The sequence below is a fragment of the Marmota monax genome, unplaced genomic scaffold (assembly GCF_021218885.2).
Source record: "Marmota monax isolate L192 unplaced genomic scaffold, Marmota_monax_Labrador192_F-V1.1 WCK01_AAM20220418_F8-fsc00006, whole genome shotgun sequence".
Taxonomy (NCBI): Eukaryota; Metazoa; Chordata; class Mammalia; order Rodentia; family Sciuridae; genus Marmota; species Marmota monax.
The window spans coordinates 25,841,048-25,860,253 of NW_026693712.1; the positions used below are offsets into that span (position 1 = coordinate 25,841,048).

The window sequence follows — 19,206 nt, forward strand, 5'->3', positions numbered from 1 at the left end:
AAGAAGCCCTAGCTGGGCCCTTGCTTCAGGAAATCCCTACGCAGAGGGAGGAATAAGTACAGAGTGATGATATCAATCTGTATAGTAGTGAAATAATATTTGCGATCTCTAGGGATCTATCACCTGAGATTCCAAGTGCACTCTGCAATTTTACAGCCCCTCTTAAGTAGGTGACACTTAAAATTTGTTTTGAGAACAGGAGGCTCACAGCGAAACAAGCATAGGTAGTAGGTTAAGCAGCTGATTCAAAGATACAAAATAAGTCATGATAAATGAACCGAGGAGAGAGTCGAGAGCATCATTATGCTTGCACTCAAACAACTAACCATGTCCCTTCCAAGCACCCTCCCCAAGGAGGTTAAGGATAATGGGGACAGTGAAAGGCTAGAAAAAATTAACATTTTTCTAGGAGTTTCTCTGAATTTCATTAACTTGATGATTTATTAGTACTTTGCTGTTCTGCTGCCTTAGTGCTGTATGGTAAAAACATTGTTTCTGTTGTTACGGTACAAATGAATAATGGGGGCTCTGTAGCTCTCCTTAGAGTCACCTGATGGCATATCATACAGAGCTGCTCAAAGAGCCGGAAGAGGAGGGATAATACAAATTGTTCCTCTTGTGAGATTCTAGGACTTTTACCTTTTATCTGAGCTTTTATTTTTGCTGTCATTACTTTCATTATGTGGCTTCCAGTGAAGAAGGATTTTTCTAAGTGAATGGTTCTGCTTATCCTTTTTTGTTGTTGTTGTTGTTGTTGTTGTTTTGTCAGATAATACTTATCTAGTACAGCAGGTTTGCCAAAATCACCACAGAACAGAAGAACCATCTGAAGACTTTGCACAGACTTAAACAGTGTGTCCTCAGGCAAGGCCAGGCCTCAGAGAATATTTGATAAGAGGAAACATTTTTTTTCTAACTGTTCAAAGATATTTGGGGATATTTTCTAAATAATAAAATGCCTAATAATATGTTTAGTTTTTTTTTTTTTTAAATGAGATCTAAGTGTTATCTCTGTGAGTGGACTGGATTTCCCCATTCATTGAAGAAGGAGGTCAAGTCTTGAATTACACACTGAGATTTATTTAAAGTGTCTTAAATTTTCCTAAGAAAGAATGAGAAAGCCTTCTTATAAGGGACAGTTTAAAATAATCCTCCAAAATCAACGTTGTTTTCTGCTCATAATTCAGTAGATTTTGATACCCTTCTTCAGTGGAAACAGGTTTATCATCACTAAGCTTTTAAAAGTCAGTAAAAGTTTGCTCATATTTCAAATAAATGTGTACATAAGCATGATGAGGTTCTATTTGTTTATTTCCAGAAATTGGTGGAAAGAAACTTGTCCTCAGCCATTTGTTTGAGGTTGCTAAGAAAAAGTAATTGATCTACTGAGACTTAGCTGCTGGAATTTAAATAATACTGAAGTTAGCATTTGCAGTGAGAATTTGCCTAAGGCGGTAGAGTCATTGGGGGAGCAATGGTTGGGATGGGTGGTACCTCCCAATTTCTCTTTTTTCTGAGGCTGCCCAGCTGGAACTTATTTTACCTCCCTTGCCCTGAACTTTACTCTAATTTTTTGTTCCCCATTATAGTCCCCTAGTGTTGAAAACAAGTTTTAGCTTGGGGAGTACATTTTTCCACCCTTCTTGTTATATTGTGGGAAATACATCCCTTTCCCTTTTCTAGTTTTTTAAAAGAAACATCCCCAGAGCCATATCAAAGTATCTAATATTTACATGGTATTTTTAATTTCTCCAAGGCCTCTATACTTAATAACCTCCTTTTTAATTTTTACAACTGAGGCTTTGACCTTAACCTGCCAATGATTTAAGTCTTGAGATACTGCTGGCTGTAAGAGGTAAAATGTGTGGGCAAATTTAACCAGCTCCTGTGGATGCAAACTCCGTATACCTAAGGCATGAGCCAGTGATTAAAACACATGACTTCTGGGCTGGGGTGCAGCTTAGTGGTAGAGAACTTGCTGTAACACATGCAAGGCCCTGTGTTCTATCTTGAACACCACAAAAACAAACAAGAAAAAAAAAAAAAACCCACCATGTGACTTTTACATCTCAATAGGTAGAATGGTGTAATGTGGTCCAATATAACTGGTGATTTTATTCTTAATATGAAAATTAAGTCTTGTGGTGCTTTTAAAAAAAAAAATCAAGCAGTCAGTTGCAAATTATTGCCTGGGTATTCTTCACTAAGAAGAGGCCTAACTTTTGTTTTAAGAATTTTTCTGCAAATCTGGTAACCATTTTCTAAGAAGTCCATATGGCTTTGGTTACTCTCTATCCCATTCCCACCACTTCTTTTCCCCACCCTTCGCCCATATACACAAAATGGATTTTATTGATTCATTAAATTCTAGGAGACATTTGCAGTACTGCTCTGTATTTAAATGGGCTTTACTTTTCCAGCATTTACTGTGAAAGAAATATTAATGCTTAATTCTGCTTTCACCTGCCTAATTTGAATATATTTGTGTTGTATGTTAAACTGCATGAAAAACCTAGAGGGGGAAAAAACTGGGTCCTGCTAACAACTAATAACCTATCTTTTCTTTTGACTTGCTCAAATTGAGAAATATTGCCTGTGGCAAACATAATGGAAAGCTGCATTTTTAATGCTCACACACGCTCGTTTCTTTACAAAGAAGAAAGTGGCTGACTGTTTTTAAAAATAAAACTTCTCAAAGTACCCAGATTGACATGGGACACAGAAAAGGAGAGGGATTTTGGCCTTTGGAATTAAGATTGGAGGCTGAATAAGGTTAGACAGAAATGTTCAAGTTGACTAATGAGCACTGTATTGGGCCTGAAAATGTGAAAGAAGTAGGAAATGAGAGTCCTACCCCTCTCCTGCCAAACTTCAGGTTCTTTATGAAGAATATTTGATACTTTAATTATTGTGGAACTTCTAAAGTCACATACTTAGTTTGATGGCCTATGAAGAAGATAATTGATAGGAGGTTTGGATAGTAAGAAAAGTTTAACTTATTTTAACTTTAAAATTTTTAACTTTGAAATTCTTTCAGTTAAAGCTCAACTTTATATCCCATTTCACAGATCTGAGTAAAAGCATTTTCTCTTATGACTGAAGTTCATATTTTGTATCAAACCCCACTTAGGTTCACCCAGCAATTCAGAGTTAAAGTGAGACATCATGTTAATTGCAAGGAACAGCACAGGTTGATTACATTAGCAAAAACAAACCAAGTTGCATGAGAAGGAAAATGAAAAACAGTTTTTAAATGCTGGAGTGAGAACAAATAGATGTGTCTTGTAGTATTTCTTCAACAGCAGTTTATAATTACCTCTCTTATAGGCCTATTTTAAGTGGACTTGTAACAGTAGCCTGAAATATAAACTAGTAAGGGATCTGGTTGTTTAGGCATGGCCCCAGTGTAAGGAGTGCACTGCTCCATGGGAACAAGGACATGGCTGCCCATCAGGAGAAAATGCTGCAGTGTCTTAAGTCTTTCAGTCTAAAGGCAGCTGTGGGAAATCAATGATGACATACATTTGTTTGTATACTGCATTGCACCAGCCAGGTCTTGAAAAAATTACCCCCAAAGCTTGTGGCTAAAACAACATTATTTCAGAGTTTCTATGGGTCAGGAGTCCAGGTTCCACTTTGCTGAGAACATTGGGTCTCTCCAAAAAAAAAACAGTCATCTCAAGGTCCAGCTGAGGATTCACTCTAACTGCCTCACATTATGGTTAGCCAGATACAATTCCTTGTGAGTTGTTGCTTTCTAAGCCAGGACTTCCTTGAATGCTTAGGGCTGGAAGTCTCGATCAGTTTCTAGCTACATGGACCTCTGCATTGAGAGTCTCACAATATGGTACCTTGTTTCATGAGCAAAAGATGAAGTTTTAGCAAGAAGGAAGTCACAAAATTTTGCAACCTCATCACAGAGGTGATGCTCCTTAACTTGGGCTGTGTTCTCAGAAGCAAGTTACTAAGTTCAGCCCCCTCTTGAGGGGAGGGATTACAGAAAGGCTTGAGTACAAGGAGGTGGGGAACACTAGGAGCCATGTCAGAAGCTAACTACAACAAGCTAACTACAACAACAGTGTTCTCTTGCTATGTCCAAAATGGTGTGAATACAGTATATATTTGAAATCCTGAATATATTTTTTTAAGCATAGGTACCTCCTTTGCTCCACATTGGCTAAGTGCTATGCTAAACTCACCTGAGCCCAGGACACCAAGGGAATGATTTTTGGGGAATGACTCAAGTTAGGGCCCCTGTATGAGGTCATGGAACAGAGTGAAGATAAGGGGCCCTCATGGCCTTATTAGCATGGTACTCTAAACACAGAACCGGAGGGCCCCCAGCTTGTATTTCATTATGTGCTGCACAGTTTTGTTTGGTACTTTGCAGCTCATTAGGGGGAAGGGGCCCTATGGATTGATTTATAAAGTTGCTATTAAGATAATGGAATGGGAGCTTTTGCTTGTTTTAATGGCCCCCATATCCTTACCCCCAACTTCCTGACGCCAAATGTGCATTTTCAGCAGTGAGTAAAGGGATATGAATTTGGATTTCATGGCAACTGTTTAAGACATTTCTCATTTTAATTTGAAAATCTCTATTAGAAAATCCATGTCTCTTTATAAAAAGAATTCAGGTCTAGGTTTTCTTCACTGATTGCATGTTAACACTTCTATTTAGTTGTTGGAGCTTTGACCTGGGAATTTAGGGGTAAAATGTTGTAATTCTTTTGTTGTAGTTGCTCTTGGTCAGTTTCCAGAGACCCTATGAAGCCTCTGACAAAAATTCCTCTGGTGAGCGAGTCTGCCACACACAACTTCACACTCCAAGATAAAGCTATCGCTCCCTACTCAAAATTGTGCTAGCTCTTCATGTAAGCCTCTGTTCTCATGTGGATCATTCTAGATGTCCTCACATTTATTCGCCAGCTGGAATAAGCACAATACAAAGGCAAGATTGGGGGCTAGGGATGTGGCTCAAGCAATAACGCACTTGCCTGGCATGGGTGGGGTGCTGGGTTCGATTCTCAGCACCACATAAAAATAAAATAAAGATGTTGTGTCCACCGAAAACTGAAAAATAAATATTAAAAAAATTCTCTCTCTCTCTCTCTTCTCTCTCTCCCCCCCTCTCCTCTCTCTCTCTCTCTGAAAAAAAAAAAAAAGGCAAGATCAGTTTGTCTTAGCATCCCCAGCATTTAATAAAGAAGCAGGCTCATAGTAGGAATTTTAGAAGTATTTGAAATGATGGATGAAGCTGCAGTAATACATAATGCATTTTGATAAGTATTCACTATCAGTTTTTAATGTTGACTGTTAATTTTCTAAGGAAAGCAACAGAAGACATTGCGCATATATATATATATATGAAACTACATATAAAATTTCTTCTAACTAAGATAAAGATAATATTGGTCACTTTAAGGTGAATGTTATAAAGTGGTATTTCTCTAGAGTCATGGGGATTAATATTACCTAGCTCCTAACAAAAGCCAGGCATCCTTAGCTTTGCCATTTACTCATAAGTGATCCTGAAAATTTTTCTTTTCAAAGCTTACCTGAAGGCATATAGTACATGTTTCAATTCCTGTATTATTTTGTGCTTTTAATGCTCAATCCTCTGCCTTTAGTTTACTTGTGACTCGTAAAGCACTTTTGTATTATTGCATGTCTTCAAATATTACTGATAATTAGTCCTCTGTATTTCAAGTGACATAAAGTCATCCTGCACCATCAGCTAAGTCGGATGGGGTGAACAGAGCTTGAACATGTGGTGAAGCTGCATGCTCACATTCTAAAACCTTGTGTAAGAAATGGATAAAAGGATATGGATAAAAGGATCTTCCGCAATATGGAATTTTTTTTTATCTTTTTAAATATTTTTGGTTTTGTTTTTAGATGTGGTATGTAAGGAACTAAAGTTACACTGACCTAACAAAGCATGCTTCTCAATTTGGCTCTGAGGGCTTGGTGTTCAGGGCATGAGCACACAATCTCATGAGCAGAGATTGTGGAGTCAATCCATGTTAACGTAGTCTGTACATGCACTCACATACCAGTTGTATGTTAATAGTCTTTGCTCATAAATTTTTCTAAGGATTAGAATGCTATAGTCAAACAGTATCATGAATCATCGATCACACTACCATTGTCTCAGCTTTTCTGGTGTTAGGAAATAATAGTAGGAAGATTGGTAGGGAAGAGAGGTTTCTGTTTTACATTTTATGTAAAACATATCTGATAATTTGGGAATGTAATTTATCTAGTAGCAAAGGCTCATGTCCCTCCTTATGAGCTGGTGAGAGAATTCTTTAGTTTTTTCCTGGATGTCTCATCAATTGCTACTATTTAGTTATTCCAATACAACCTACAATAATTTTTATGTCCTGGGTTTATTTCTACTTAAGAGAAATCTGAAAGACCAGTACTAAATCCAAAAAGCTCTTCACAAAAGCAGTTAAACAGTTAATCCTGCTTTGAGCCTATTTATCTTGCAATATCGTGTAAAATCAGCTATTTATGGTGAATCAAGTTCAGAAGCTTAAAATGAGTTCCTCTGCACTCAAAAACCTATAGAACAGCAGTGCAAATATCCATATTTTGCTTTTCCACACTACCTCTCGTGAGTAAGACATGTAGTCATTTAAGAACCCATGGTTTTCTTAATGAATTGGAGTCACCTATGTGCACTGTGTTTGTGACATGCACATTTGCAGTTGGGGTCCACAGGAAGGACACCATTTCCTGGATCAAACCACAGAGTGCAAATATTGTGCCCTAAATAACACACTAGTTACTGTAAATGTCAGTAGAGGGAGTTTTTCCGACTTTGATTTAATGAAAGCCTACAGCAAAGCCAGCTGTTAGCACTTCTTAACTGCTTGTCAGAGGATCCAGAGGAGGTGGGGAGGGTGGAAAACATCTTTTCTCCATACTTTTGTCCTAAAATAAAGAGTTTCAACAGGTGTTGAATAGTGACACTGGGGGTCCTTTACAGCTTGAGGTTTTAGGTCCTTAATTTATAAGTTTTCCTATAGCATGGTTTCATGGATCTGTAGTTCCATGAGGAAATTCATGTAAAATTGGTTTGGAATTTACATCTTGAATCCTCTTACCTGCAAAGTAAACTTTTGTGTTCATTTGTTTTCTGGGCTTCCCCATGAAGAATACCATAAAAATAAAAAGAGAGAAGACAGCGCTGGCCCTCTCTTTGTCACTTTAGCTATTACCACACTAATTTTAAGCCATGTGTGTTTTGATTGATGTCATCTGCCTTTTCGGAACAAAGAAACCACTTGAAGCAAGCACATAGGGAGGAAAGTATGCAGCACTCATTTCAGTAATTTATGTCATTTCTAGAATGCATTAGTAAACACATGTGGTTGTTAAGGGTCTTGCCACCCCTGGAAATCCCTTTGACATTCAGCTGTGAGTACTGCAGGGAGATAATCTTTCAAACCCAGAGAAAGTTTACAATCTTATTATCTTGAAGAGGAGAAGAAAGTTTCTTCCTCAAATGATTTATAACTTGAAACATGTTGTCATGTTTTGGTAAGTCCACTTTATTAATTCCATCCTTCTCTGTTGCACACTTTTTAAAAAATAAATGTGCCGTTGCAACATAGTACTTTCTCAATAGCATATTGTACTTATAATAGCATGATGGAAGTTGCTGGGCTTGGGTTAGTCATATAGAAAGTGGAGCCAAGTTCTGAGTAAAACCTCTAATTGAATTACCTGCAAAGCACTGACAGACAAGCTTTCAGGACAGACAAAGCTCTGCTTTCCCCAACAGAAATTGGTCATGTTTAAGTCTGCCTTTCTGACTATCCGATACTGGTTTTTGCCAGCACTTTCACCCCCAGCCTCTGGTGGGCCTCTCTTCCTGCAGCTGAGGAGGAGTAGCCCCTAAAGCAAGAGGGCTCCGGTATTATCCTTTTGATTTAGAGAAAATTCATAACAGATCAAGTTAAATGGAAATGCCTTTGAAATGAAAGTCCAAAATATTTTTTCATAGATGACCCACATTCTTGCATGATTCTTTATTGTATTGAAATGTGGGATGTGAAAGTAGACTCCTCTGTAGCAGTTAGATCCATCTGAAAAGTATGATTTGTTGTAAGTAATCAGTTGTCGTTGTCTCCTCTCTCTCTTGCCCTCTCTCACCACAGCCTCTGCAATCCCAGATAATGGAAGAAGGTCCTGCCTAAAACTCAAAGTCTTTGTGAGACCAACAAGTAAGTTCCCTAGATTGAGCTTCAGAGGGTGCCTTCACTGCGCATGCTTTATCGTGTGGTCTGGTTCACGGCGGTAAAAGTTTTTTTTCTTTTTCTTTTTTTTTTTTTTTTTACTGTTAAATCTCGTGTGGTATCTGTTTCGTATATCAACATCCATGTTTTAGTTTTCATCATATTTTTTCTCATCATTCTTCATGATGCTTTTATTTAAGTACACAGCAGTTGCTAACTTGTTGTTTCTTAGATTGTTGTACGTGCACAGCTAATGGGAACAATATTGGCATTCCGATACATGCCATTGATTGTAAAACAATCTTGACATAAATAAAAGGAAAAATAGAGAGAAAGAAAAAAAAAGAGAAATGGGAGTTTAAGGGTATCTTCACTAACATATTTGGCTGTTATCTCTATTTTTGTTATAGATAGCTGTATGAAAACTATAGGTGTTCATGATCGTGTTTTCGATGTTAACGACAAAGTAGAAAATTCATTAGAACCAGCAGGTTAGTATGCTTAGAGAATCTCTTTTAACAAATGCATCTATCTCTCCGGTGCTTCAGCCCTTTTTTTTTTTCCTTTCTTCCTCTCTGCATGTTTGCATGTTACGATTGTTTTGCTTTTGCCCATTGCTAGCAATGCTAATATTACTTATATTCTACTTCATTCCTCCAGTTATCTTTGTGTAATGCATGTTAGATTAAATATGGCTTTTCTTTTTTGGACATGGGTTTTATTTAATGCAGTATCCTAATATGAAGCCCCATCAGAATGCTAAAATCTCACTGCCTTTTGCCATATCCTCAGAGCATGCTGGTGAATCACTGTGAATATTAAAGAATCTGTTTTCATATAAGACAAAAAACATTTCCATTGTATGTGTTTATAAAATTTTCATTTTGATATCCAAATCTGTGGCTAAAAGTAGTAGGACTATTGAACAAAAGAGCAACCAATTCAGCATATTTAGTTTTCCCTAGAAAATCACATACCTCATGAAACTGATCTAAAAAACTTCATTTTATTCCAATATTGTTTGTGCTGTTGTTGTCAATAGCATTTGTCTGGAGAAGTATAATCATGTTTCCACCACAGATTCACACACCTGCTGCTCTCATAAATGTACACCGTAGCCTGTTGAGCCAAATATGATCTTTGATTGCTGAGGCAAAATAAGACTTAAAGATAAATTTTTTCTAGTACTCAGTTTCACAGTTTCAAACTATCCCAGCCCTGTGAAAGAAAATAAAGCCCACAAGAACTCTCATTTAAGTATTTACGCTGTAGTATACTGTTGATAATGTAAACCTATAAACTATCCATTTGGTTATAAATTCAATTTGGCCATCAAATGCAGCGAGATTCTTTATGAAAGGTAGTGGCCCTCTATTCCCAGCTCATTGCTGTCCTTTCCATATAGTAGTATCTTTTCCTCCCCTCTCCTGCTGAAGATCATGATGCCTTTCTTTACCCATCTCCCATCATCTCAAAGCTGAAGGGAAATAAAACTATTTCCACTTCACAAAGAGATTTGAGTCCCCTTATGCAAATGGAGATTTTTTTTCTTGTTTGTTTTTTGTATTTTTTGTGGTAAGACTTTTTTTTTTTTTCTTATTGTTATAGAAATTAAAGGAGCCTCAGGTCCACTTTATCCACTGAGTATTGTTACTGGGATAACACAGTCAATGAGCCTTAGGGAAACTTACCCTGAGTAAATGCAGTGCCTCAGGACATACAATAGCTTTCACATTGTAACTGACAGGAAGAGTTAGGGTTTTTTTTCCCCCCAAGCATTCTTGTTTTTCTAAGGCAGGCATCTAACCCAAAGCACAAACAAGAGGTGTGTACAATGATCTTTGAGAGGTCTTAGTGGCTCCCCAGGGATCAGTTAGCTGCTTTAGAAAGTTGCAAGGAATGAGTGCTGACGCAGAGACATTTTAATTGTGTCCTAGAAATCTGGAAGCATTACTGTGACTTTCAAGGTACCAGTCTCCTCACAAGCTCAAGGACGTGGGCCATCATAGGAGCTGCAAGTCAAATGGGATATCTTAAAGAATATAGAGTTACTGGGTGTCATGGCACACACCTGTGACCCCAGCTACTTGGGAGGCTTAGGTAGGAGGACTGCAAATGTGAGGCTAGCCTGGGCAACTTAACAAGACCCTGTCTGAAAATAAAAATGGGCTGGGGATGTAGCTCAGTGGTAAAGTACCCCTGCGTTCAATCCCAATACAACAAATAAATTATTTCTTTTTTAAAAAAAAACTATAAAGTCTACATTGTTTCTCTTATGACTGAGAAGACCTGTCCAGGCCACACAGCTAGTTAGATTGTTTCATATTCAGATCTCTTGGCTCCAATATATACATATGTAAATAAAATTATTATTCTTTATCATTTCTAGAGGTATAGATGTTCATAAGGAAGATTTTGCTCTCCTGAGTTTGGTAATAAGAATAAAGGTAACTAGAAGAGTTAGGCATGTTATAAATAAAAGTTGCCTGGGATTGTTTCTTGATACACATGCAGAATAAAGACATATCTTTACCATCATGTCATTTCCAGGTAAACTGACATTGCCTATTTAGAGAGCAAGAGGCTGTTTAGAAACCCACATACTGCATGCTTTTCTCTGGTAAAGAAGAGGTATACTGAGGACTATTCTGCTATTAGGAAAATTACCTTTGAATTCGACTAATGATAACATGTGAGACATTAAGACACTTTCATACATGAGCATATTTCACTGTCAGAATTCAGGGAAATAAGTTTTCAGTGATCATTCAAAATTTTTAACAGCTTCAAATCTATAAGCATGTAACTGATGAAAGTTTGTAAACATTTAAGAGTATAGTTGAGAGAGTGTGTGCATGCGCATACACACGCTTGGGTGCTGGGATGTACAGTGTAGGTATGCTTGCAGTTCCTTGAGATAGTTGTAACTGTATTTAAGGGCTTGCCAGTAAGCATCTTCATTAAAAAGGTGAGAAAAGGTTGAGCCACAGTCCTTGGTAGTATGAATACAATAACAAATTTGAGGGTGTAACCTTATACCTTACAAAATTCAGCCTCAGGGCAATTCACCACTGTGTAAACTGGTTGAGCGAATGGATGTTCACCCCCCGGATGTTGATGCAGGCTTTCTGAATCCAGCAAGTCTGAAAGGATTCCACTGCATGTTCTCAACAATATGTACTAATTCACCTATCTTTGGAATGTATTTGTCTTTGTTGTTTGCTTGCAACACTTTGCCTGCCAGTTTCCTATCATCAGGGATGCAGGATGATCTCAGGGCAGACATATGCCACATTACATGCTCCAAAATATCGCTAGTGTTCTCTCAGTTAACCATTGAAACCCCTGTGTGGTGGAATCCTGTAGCCAGGAGACAAGATTTGATTTGGCTTCTGAAGAGATTTTCTTCTTCCAAATAATGCTCACTGTTATATGTTAGAAATTCTCCTACATTTAGAAATTAGGTATAATTTCCATTAGGATAGATTTTGCTTATGAATTCTTCCTTAGAATTCTAAAATTGCTCCAATTTACCCAAAGGATAGCCAGTTTCTCATTTCACCCTTTGGAGCCATAGAGTATCCCATCATTGAGCCTCTATTTTAATCAAAGGATGCTTTGTAGAATCTTCACTGCAGAACATCATGTTGCAGGAATAAGAAAAGAATCATGATGCCCCAAGAAAATGGGTTTTCCCCTTTTCGGGACAGGATGGTATACATTCATTGGTTGCTTATAAAAGGGCTAAGTCCACAGATTGTCCGTGATGAGAGGACTGAAAGGCACATTAAGCCTCATGCTTCACTTTAGATGAAACATGAAAGCCTTCCTCTCAATTTTCCTGTGAGGCCCTTTTACCATGTCTTGTGCTGAGTGGGCCTCAAGTAATGACTAGGCTTTGCTGAGGACCTGGAAGGGACAGGAAGCAGTGAAAGGGTCACCTTCATGCTCACACTGAGTACATAAGAGCTGCTTTGGTTCCAAACTATGCAGAGATTAGGTAATGTGTTAGTAAGAATAATGTGGAGAAGAACACATATAATTTCAGGTGTATAAATATAAACAATATTTTTAAATGAACTCTGAGTGGGTGTGGTGGCACACACCTATAATCCCAGCAACTCGGGAGGCTGAGGCAGAAGGATCACAAGTTTGAGGGCAGCCTCAGCAACTTAGCAAGACCTTGTCTCAAAATTTAAAAGTTAAAAGGGCTGGGGATATAACTTAGTGGTAGAATGCCTCTGGGTTCAATCTCCAGTACATTAGTAAAAAAAAAAAAAAAAGAAAAAAGAAAGAAAGAAAGAAAAAAAAAGAAAAAGTTCTATGGAATCCTCCGGGTTTATAGTTCTTGCAGTACTCCATTGTTTTGATTGACACCATTTTGGTGCTCTTGGGGAAGTTATTTGAATTTTAATTCCAGGGATATTAAGGGTCTTCTACCCCCTATTAACTGCAAAATACATTTGCAAGGCTGAAAAAGAGCGAAGAAAAGGAGGGTCTGCAAGTACTTGGCTATCCTGTTCAGGACTACACACATTTTTCTCTTCATCTTCCCATTCTTGCTTCCTAACATTTTCCTAAGCTAAAACCACTCCATCTAGGTTTTCTAAGGTCCAGGAAAGGGGAGCATGTTAGATGCAGCAGCATCTATATGAGGACAGGCTAATGTGATCAGAGAGCTAGGGGCAAAAGATGCCCAGCTGAGAAAACGTCTTTCTTAGTTTACATGAGGAATGGATGTGATGAGCAGAGACATCCATTGTGATTGTGACTCTGCCCAGCAAGAAAAAGTGTCCTTATTGTGATGTGTCATGTAGTAGGAAAATATAAATGAATTTAAAATAATGGATAGTTAACCCGTTAAGGGGCTCAAGGTGAGCCTTTCAGGGATACTTGGGGATTATCTTTTGAGATCTACATAATTGGGAATAGTCACACTAGGGTCTCACTTATTACCTATCATTCTCTCTGACCACTGAGTGAATCCCAGTTGGCAATTGCTGAGCTCCTACAGGATGCTGAAAATCTGCACAGAGGACCACTATTGGCCCCAGGAGCAAGTCATTCAGAGGTCATTTAGTCTAAAAGCACAAGTGAGACCAGGTGGAAGGAAGAAGATGGGCCATGCTACAAAATAGCACGGCTCGCTCATGGGCAAGCCTCCATCTATCTTTGGGCACTAATTACTGCAAAGTTCCCATTTCAAAGTTAAGCCTGTTAATCATGCAGATCAGGGAGGCTATCCAAAGTCAGAGGCAGCCTCGTAGAACACTTTATAGCTAAATAAAAGAAGCTTAACTCACTTAATCCATTTTATTTAGAAGAAAATTTGCATCCATGCTGATAATTTATGTGCCAAGCTTCAGCCTGATAAAAATAAAAATAGTCAAGTTCAAGTAATTTAATCCTGGAGATACAGGGCCAATAATGGAAATAGTAGCATAATTGATTCCTAATTGAAGGAAAACCAGTGGGTACCAGTTTATTGAAGTTTACTGGGCATTACATATAGTTTATTTTAAATGCTGTTGTTTTGGTATTTAATTTTTTATATTTGAAAATTCACCTAGGCACCCGCCAACAAAGCATTCAACACTAATCCTATGAAATGACTAAAGAGAGGAAAATGAACAGCCCATTCTGGTTAACCACTAATATGCCAACATAACTGCCTCTTTCCCCTACGCTCTCCAACACGTTACTTTCCTCCCTGTGGCATCTTAGATTTAAAACATATATTGGGTATTTCAAGTTTGTGCAAGACAAGTCTGACTGCTAGCAAACCAAAGTAACTCACATAGTGAAGGTTATAGTGTATGCACAATTTCTCCCCTCAGTTTTAAAGGAAAGTATTAATATTGCCAAGAAAGTCCAATTTTCTCTGCCTCTCCTTTGTTTGCTGTAAATAATGAGTGATTATGCAGACATGAAAGTCAATGGTGGCACAAGGTTCATTACCCTACTTTGCAGAGGGTGGTGAGGTCTGTTAACAGCAGGCTGCTGCAAGAGAGTTATTAAGGATGTGAAATCTCATTGGAATGTGTGCTTTCTATTTGAACAGATGACACCGTACATGAGTCAGCCGAGCCATCCCGCGGCGAGAACGCGGCACAAACACCAAGGATACCCAGCCGCCTTTTGGCAATCCTACTGTTCCTCCTGGCGATGCTTTTGACATTATAGCACAGTCTCCTCCCGTCACCTGTCACAGAAAACATCAGGGTCTTGGAACACCAGAGATCCACCTAACTGCTCATCCTAAGAAGGGACTTGTTATTGGTTTTTGGCAGATGTCAGATTTTTGTTTTCTTTCCTTCAGTCTGAATCCTAAACAACAACTTGGGGTTGGGGGGACTGAATAAACTAGTTGCTGCCTCCCTCACTCCATCCCCAGCCCTTGCCCTTGACTTCTCTCACCCCTTCCAAATTAAATGGACTCCAGGTGAAAATGCCAAATTGTCGTAGTGACACCAGTGGTTCGTCAGCTCCTGTGCATTCTCCTCTAAGAGCTCACTTCCGTTAGCACACTGTGTGGATGGTATATGGACAAGGAAGAATAGTGGCAGATGCAGCCAGTGATGGCCAGGCCCGGGAGGGTTTCACTCTCCTATACAATATTTATGCCTTCTCATTCAGGACTGTAAGATGATCATGCAGGGCATCATGTCACCATGTCAGGTCCAGAGGGGAGGTATTAAGAATAGATATAATATTACACCATTTCCTCTAGGAGTATATAAATGAACAGGCTTCTAAAAGGTTGAGACACTGGGTTTTTTTAAAATATGACTGTCTTAAAGCATTCTTGACAGCAAAACTTGTATTCTGTAAAAGAAGCCTTTTTTTTCCAGGAGGCGAGTTGGGTGCAGGAATGCTAATACAGAGCAAGTGTGAAAACAGAGCAAACTATGTTTGGTGGGGGTGTGTATGTGTGAGTGCCTCTAATTTTTTTGGTGACTGGGCAGTGCACACCAGATCTTTTTTTTTTTTTTTTTCCTTTGAATAAAGATCACCATGGTGCTACAACTTTTTTTTTTTTTTTTTTTTTTAGAAACTCAAAGAGGCATTTTTATGAATAAAGTGACCTTCCCCAAGGCTGACAAGCCAGGGTTGATGATTGCAGAGTGGAATAGCTTTGGCTGCTCCTCTGGGGGATGATATGTACCAAGGAAAGGATGTCAGTGGCCAGAGGAGATGTGATTTGGCTTTGCTGGAGCGCCAGTGTGCTGTGGCCTTTTCCCGACTCCCACCCCAATGCCCACGTTTTGCTCCACACTCCACAACTGCAGGGGGCTCAGACAAAAAAACCCCTGTCACCAGGAGAGTCAGTCAGCACTACTTGGGAGGGCTAAAGGGAAATTTGGAATAAAAATTCCAAAGTTTGGAATAAAAGAATTCAAGCATTGATTTTATATTCTTTCCCTTTCTGACACAGCCTAAAGCGTAGGGGGAACACGTGTTTATCTGTGGGAGATAAACAAGATGGAGTCCCAAAGACTTTAACAAAATATTTTTTTAAAAATCCACTAGAATAGAAAATACATTATTTAGATATACTTTATGCTGAGAGTGAGTATATATGCTTGTCCTATTTAAACTTGTGAGAAAAAGTGGTATCCCTTGATACATTTAGAAATATGGGGGCTATCTTGTTTCATTGTGGGGGTGGGGCAGAAGGAGAATAAACACAGGATGACCCTGTTTAAGGAATCTTAGCATGGCCAACAGGGGACGTTTCCAGTTGATTACCAGGAAATGTGAGCCTTGGGGTTTCTACTGGTGGGACTGTCATGAACTTTAAACTCCAAAGCCTAGACAGGGAGAAGTGTCAGACCAATGGAAAAGTGATCTAGCCTTTTATGCTATTGCACGACATGTCAATAGAAACCATGCCTTTCAAAATAATTAAGCAAGTCAATAAATGCAATGATCATGTAAAATGTGAAAAATTTGAGAGCATTCCAGCAAAATAAGGATTTTTATATATTCGTTTTTTAAAATGTATATGTAAAAAAAGGGGGGTCATGTTATGGACGGACTTCATGAATGGGAATTTGCTTAGAATTGTGAGTAGTTTTGAATTGAAAAAACATGTGAATGAAAGGCAGCTGTAAATGTACTGCACCCTAGAGAGTTGTACACATGTTGAAATGTAATCTGGGCTTACCTGATGGTTTGGAGTGGATGTTACTGCTGAGTCTGTTCTCACTTGGAACTTTGTGAGTGGGGTTGCCAGCTTCGCAGATACAATCAACCCTTCTCCCCAATATCAGGAACTTCTCTGGAGTGGCAGAGTCTTATCACAGAAGGCACCCACTATTTCATTGAAACAAAAGTCCACAGCATTCAATTCCTTTTTCCTTTAGCTATTTATATGCTCAATACTCTCAGTAGTGTCCAGAAATCCTATTCTTTTTATTAATAGTTACAGGCTTGTTGGTCCAGTGGGATTTGGGTAGGGGGAAAAAAAGATACCTTTTAAAATGGATCAATAGGCAGAACGAAAATAATACTGCATGTTCTATAGCCGAGGAAATCAAACAATCCTGTAATAATTCCAGTTAGTCATAACTACATTAGCAGTGCTAATTTCATTTTAGAAATGGTGACTTCTGTGGTTTTTCTAGCATTTGTCTCTAACAAATAATGAAATAATTACTCATGGCCCTCTCTGCCATTGTCTTTCATTTTTCACAGGGAAATTAGACCCTTTTACTTCACTATTGTGCCACCACAAATTAAGTTTTAAAAAAAATTAGCAAGACTTTCCACACCAGTAGACAATATGCTTCTCAACCTATAAATGACATAATCATAGCTAATGCACTTGCGTGGAGTTTTCAAGAAGATGATTGGTATCAGACAGTTTTCATCTTGTCCAAAAAAACGCTGGTGGCCTTTTGTAGTGGTGTTACAATCCTCTGGGGGCTTAGGAGGATGTCATGTAACTTTGTAGCAGCTTTTAATTTAAAAAAAATTCAAAGCCTGAAGGGCAGCCATGACTGCCCCTCAGCCCCAGTTGGTCAAACCCCAGCGACCTTTGCCCCTGGTTGCCAAGGGCTTTGCAACATGAAGCAGGGATATAAGGATCTGTCTGTTTAGTGGATACCGTGTATCCTGTAATAGACCAGGTAACAGTTCGTGTTAGTTTAGACTATTGTTTTGTATTGTACTTTCTTGGGTGGCAGAGGAAAGAAAAGAAAAACATTAAAAAAAAAAAAGCGTTCTTTAAATTCTGTATTATTAGCAACCTCTGTTGTATATAGTGTTTGATAATAAAGTATTAATTTGATTCTTATGTCTTTTGTAAGTGAGAACAATAGACTTTCAGGATACAAAACATGCATCGAGGCTTTGAAACATCCAGTGTGTACATGACTAAGAAAAGTCACAAATGGCTGAGACACTGCTCCATATACAGGACTCATGTGGTCATCACCCACCTAAGCTTAAGACTCCATCATCTTGGGACCTGGAACAACATGACTTTTTTGACCAATATCTTGTCCTCAATGTTTTCAAGGTCTGATGTTGGAGCCCTATGGTCCTCCCCTACCCTAAGCATGTGGTTTGAAAAGGTTTGGAGAATTTAGTAATGGTTCTGTACTTTGGTTTGGTTTTCTGTTTATGGTTGTTTCATGGACTGTTTCATTTTTCCCAGGAAAAGTCTTGTCGGTATCAAGTGCAGCTCAGGCACAGGAAAGGTTGCAAACCAATCCCTTTAGGAAGATTAAATGGGGGCTGTTTCCCTCTGTACAATGTGAGAGGAAGAGTCACACTGTACCTGTAGATTTTCAGGGACTCTGTTTTTCTCCGGTGCCTTAGCAACGGCTGCAGCCATTTTTTATTAGTTTCAAAAAATTAGAAAAACAGTTTTTAGCTCCTCCCTTCCATTCATTGCTCTCAAAGTTGTGGTCACTGGCTTTTGTTTTGAAAACCACCTCCACCAGCACCCTGGTTTGCCTTACAACTCCCTCAACTTTTTATGTTTTTTAAAATTATTATTATTTGTCTCTCGCTTTCCTCCTACATTTTATTTTCCCTCAGAGCCGTGAATGGGCAGGTCTGTCTCTGGTTTGGCATCACTGAGTTTTTCCCATGCATTTGCCTCAGAGCTGCTCGGATGTGAGAAAATCTCCCTACAATGGGCTTGCTCCCATTGTCTGTACAGTTTAATAGATGCTGGCATGTTGGAGGTTACCCATGAGTCAAAATCCACTTTCCATGCTTACTCTTGACACCCCATTGAAGCCACTCATTGTGTGTGCGTCTGGGTGTGAAGTCCAGCTCCGTGTGGTCCTGTGCTTGTACTGCCCTGCTTTGCAGTTCCTTTGCACTTACTCATCGAGTGCTGTTTTGAAATGCTGACATTATATAAACGTAAAAGAAATGTAAAAAAAAAAAAAAAAACCCACACACAAACAAACCCATACAATCTGTATTTGTATATACACGTGTCCGTACAAGTATACCTAAATAAAAATTAAAGATTTTCATCATTTTAATTGGATCCCTCCTTCTACTTCTTTGTTCCTTGAATGACGCCTTTATTTCAGGGGCTACTTGTACTCTGCTGATTTTTCAAAATCTTTGTGGACAAAAAAGATAATACAACATGCACAAGAGAGGGCCTGGGAAGCTCAAAGAATGCAGGGTTCAAAATGGCCAAGTATCTAGGCACATTCCAGATATTCTGTTGAGAGAATGGTGAGATTTCAGCCTTGTCTCTGTATTGAGCCTTAAAATAGTCACATTGACAAGCCCTGCATCCTAAGACAACTTAAATAAGGGAGGAGTTACACACAAATTATATTCTTTCACTTTTCACAAATTTTTTCACCCTATCAAGAAAAAGACCAAATAAACATTTTTCTAGCAAACTTTTGCACTTCAGAAAGAAATAGTTAACAATAATAACAATCACTTCAACAAAACCCCACACGTCAATAACTCACTT

The 19,206-nt window shown here is 38.6% G+C and overlaps 1 protein-coding gene across 2 annotated transcripts in view; it reads left to right on the top strand.

Moving 5' to 3' along the window:
- The window catches only part of Efna5 (ephrin A5), a 277,162-nt gene extending 258,408 nt beyond the window's left edge, over positions 1–18,754 (top strand). The window contains exons 4-6 of one of the 2 annotated variants that reach the window (XM_046460221.2): positions 8,172–8,237; positions 8,660–8,740; positions 14,311–18,754. In XM_046460221.2, the coding sequence (XP_046316177.1) occupies positions 8,172–8,237; positions 8,660–8,740; positions 14,311–14,432 (269 nt within the window). In that variant the 3' untranslated portion in view covers positions 14,433–18,754. The remainder of the gene's footprint in view (positions 1–8,171; positions 8,238–8,659; positions 8,741–14,310) is intronic. The other variant, XM_046460222.2, reaches the window with a different exon arrangement.
- Positions 18,755–19,206: the final 452 nt, after the last annotated feature.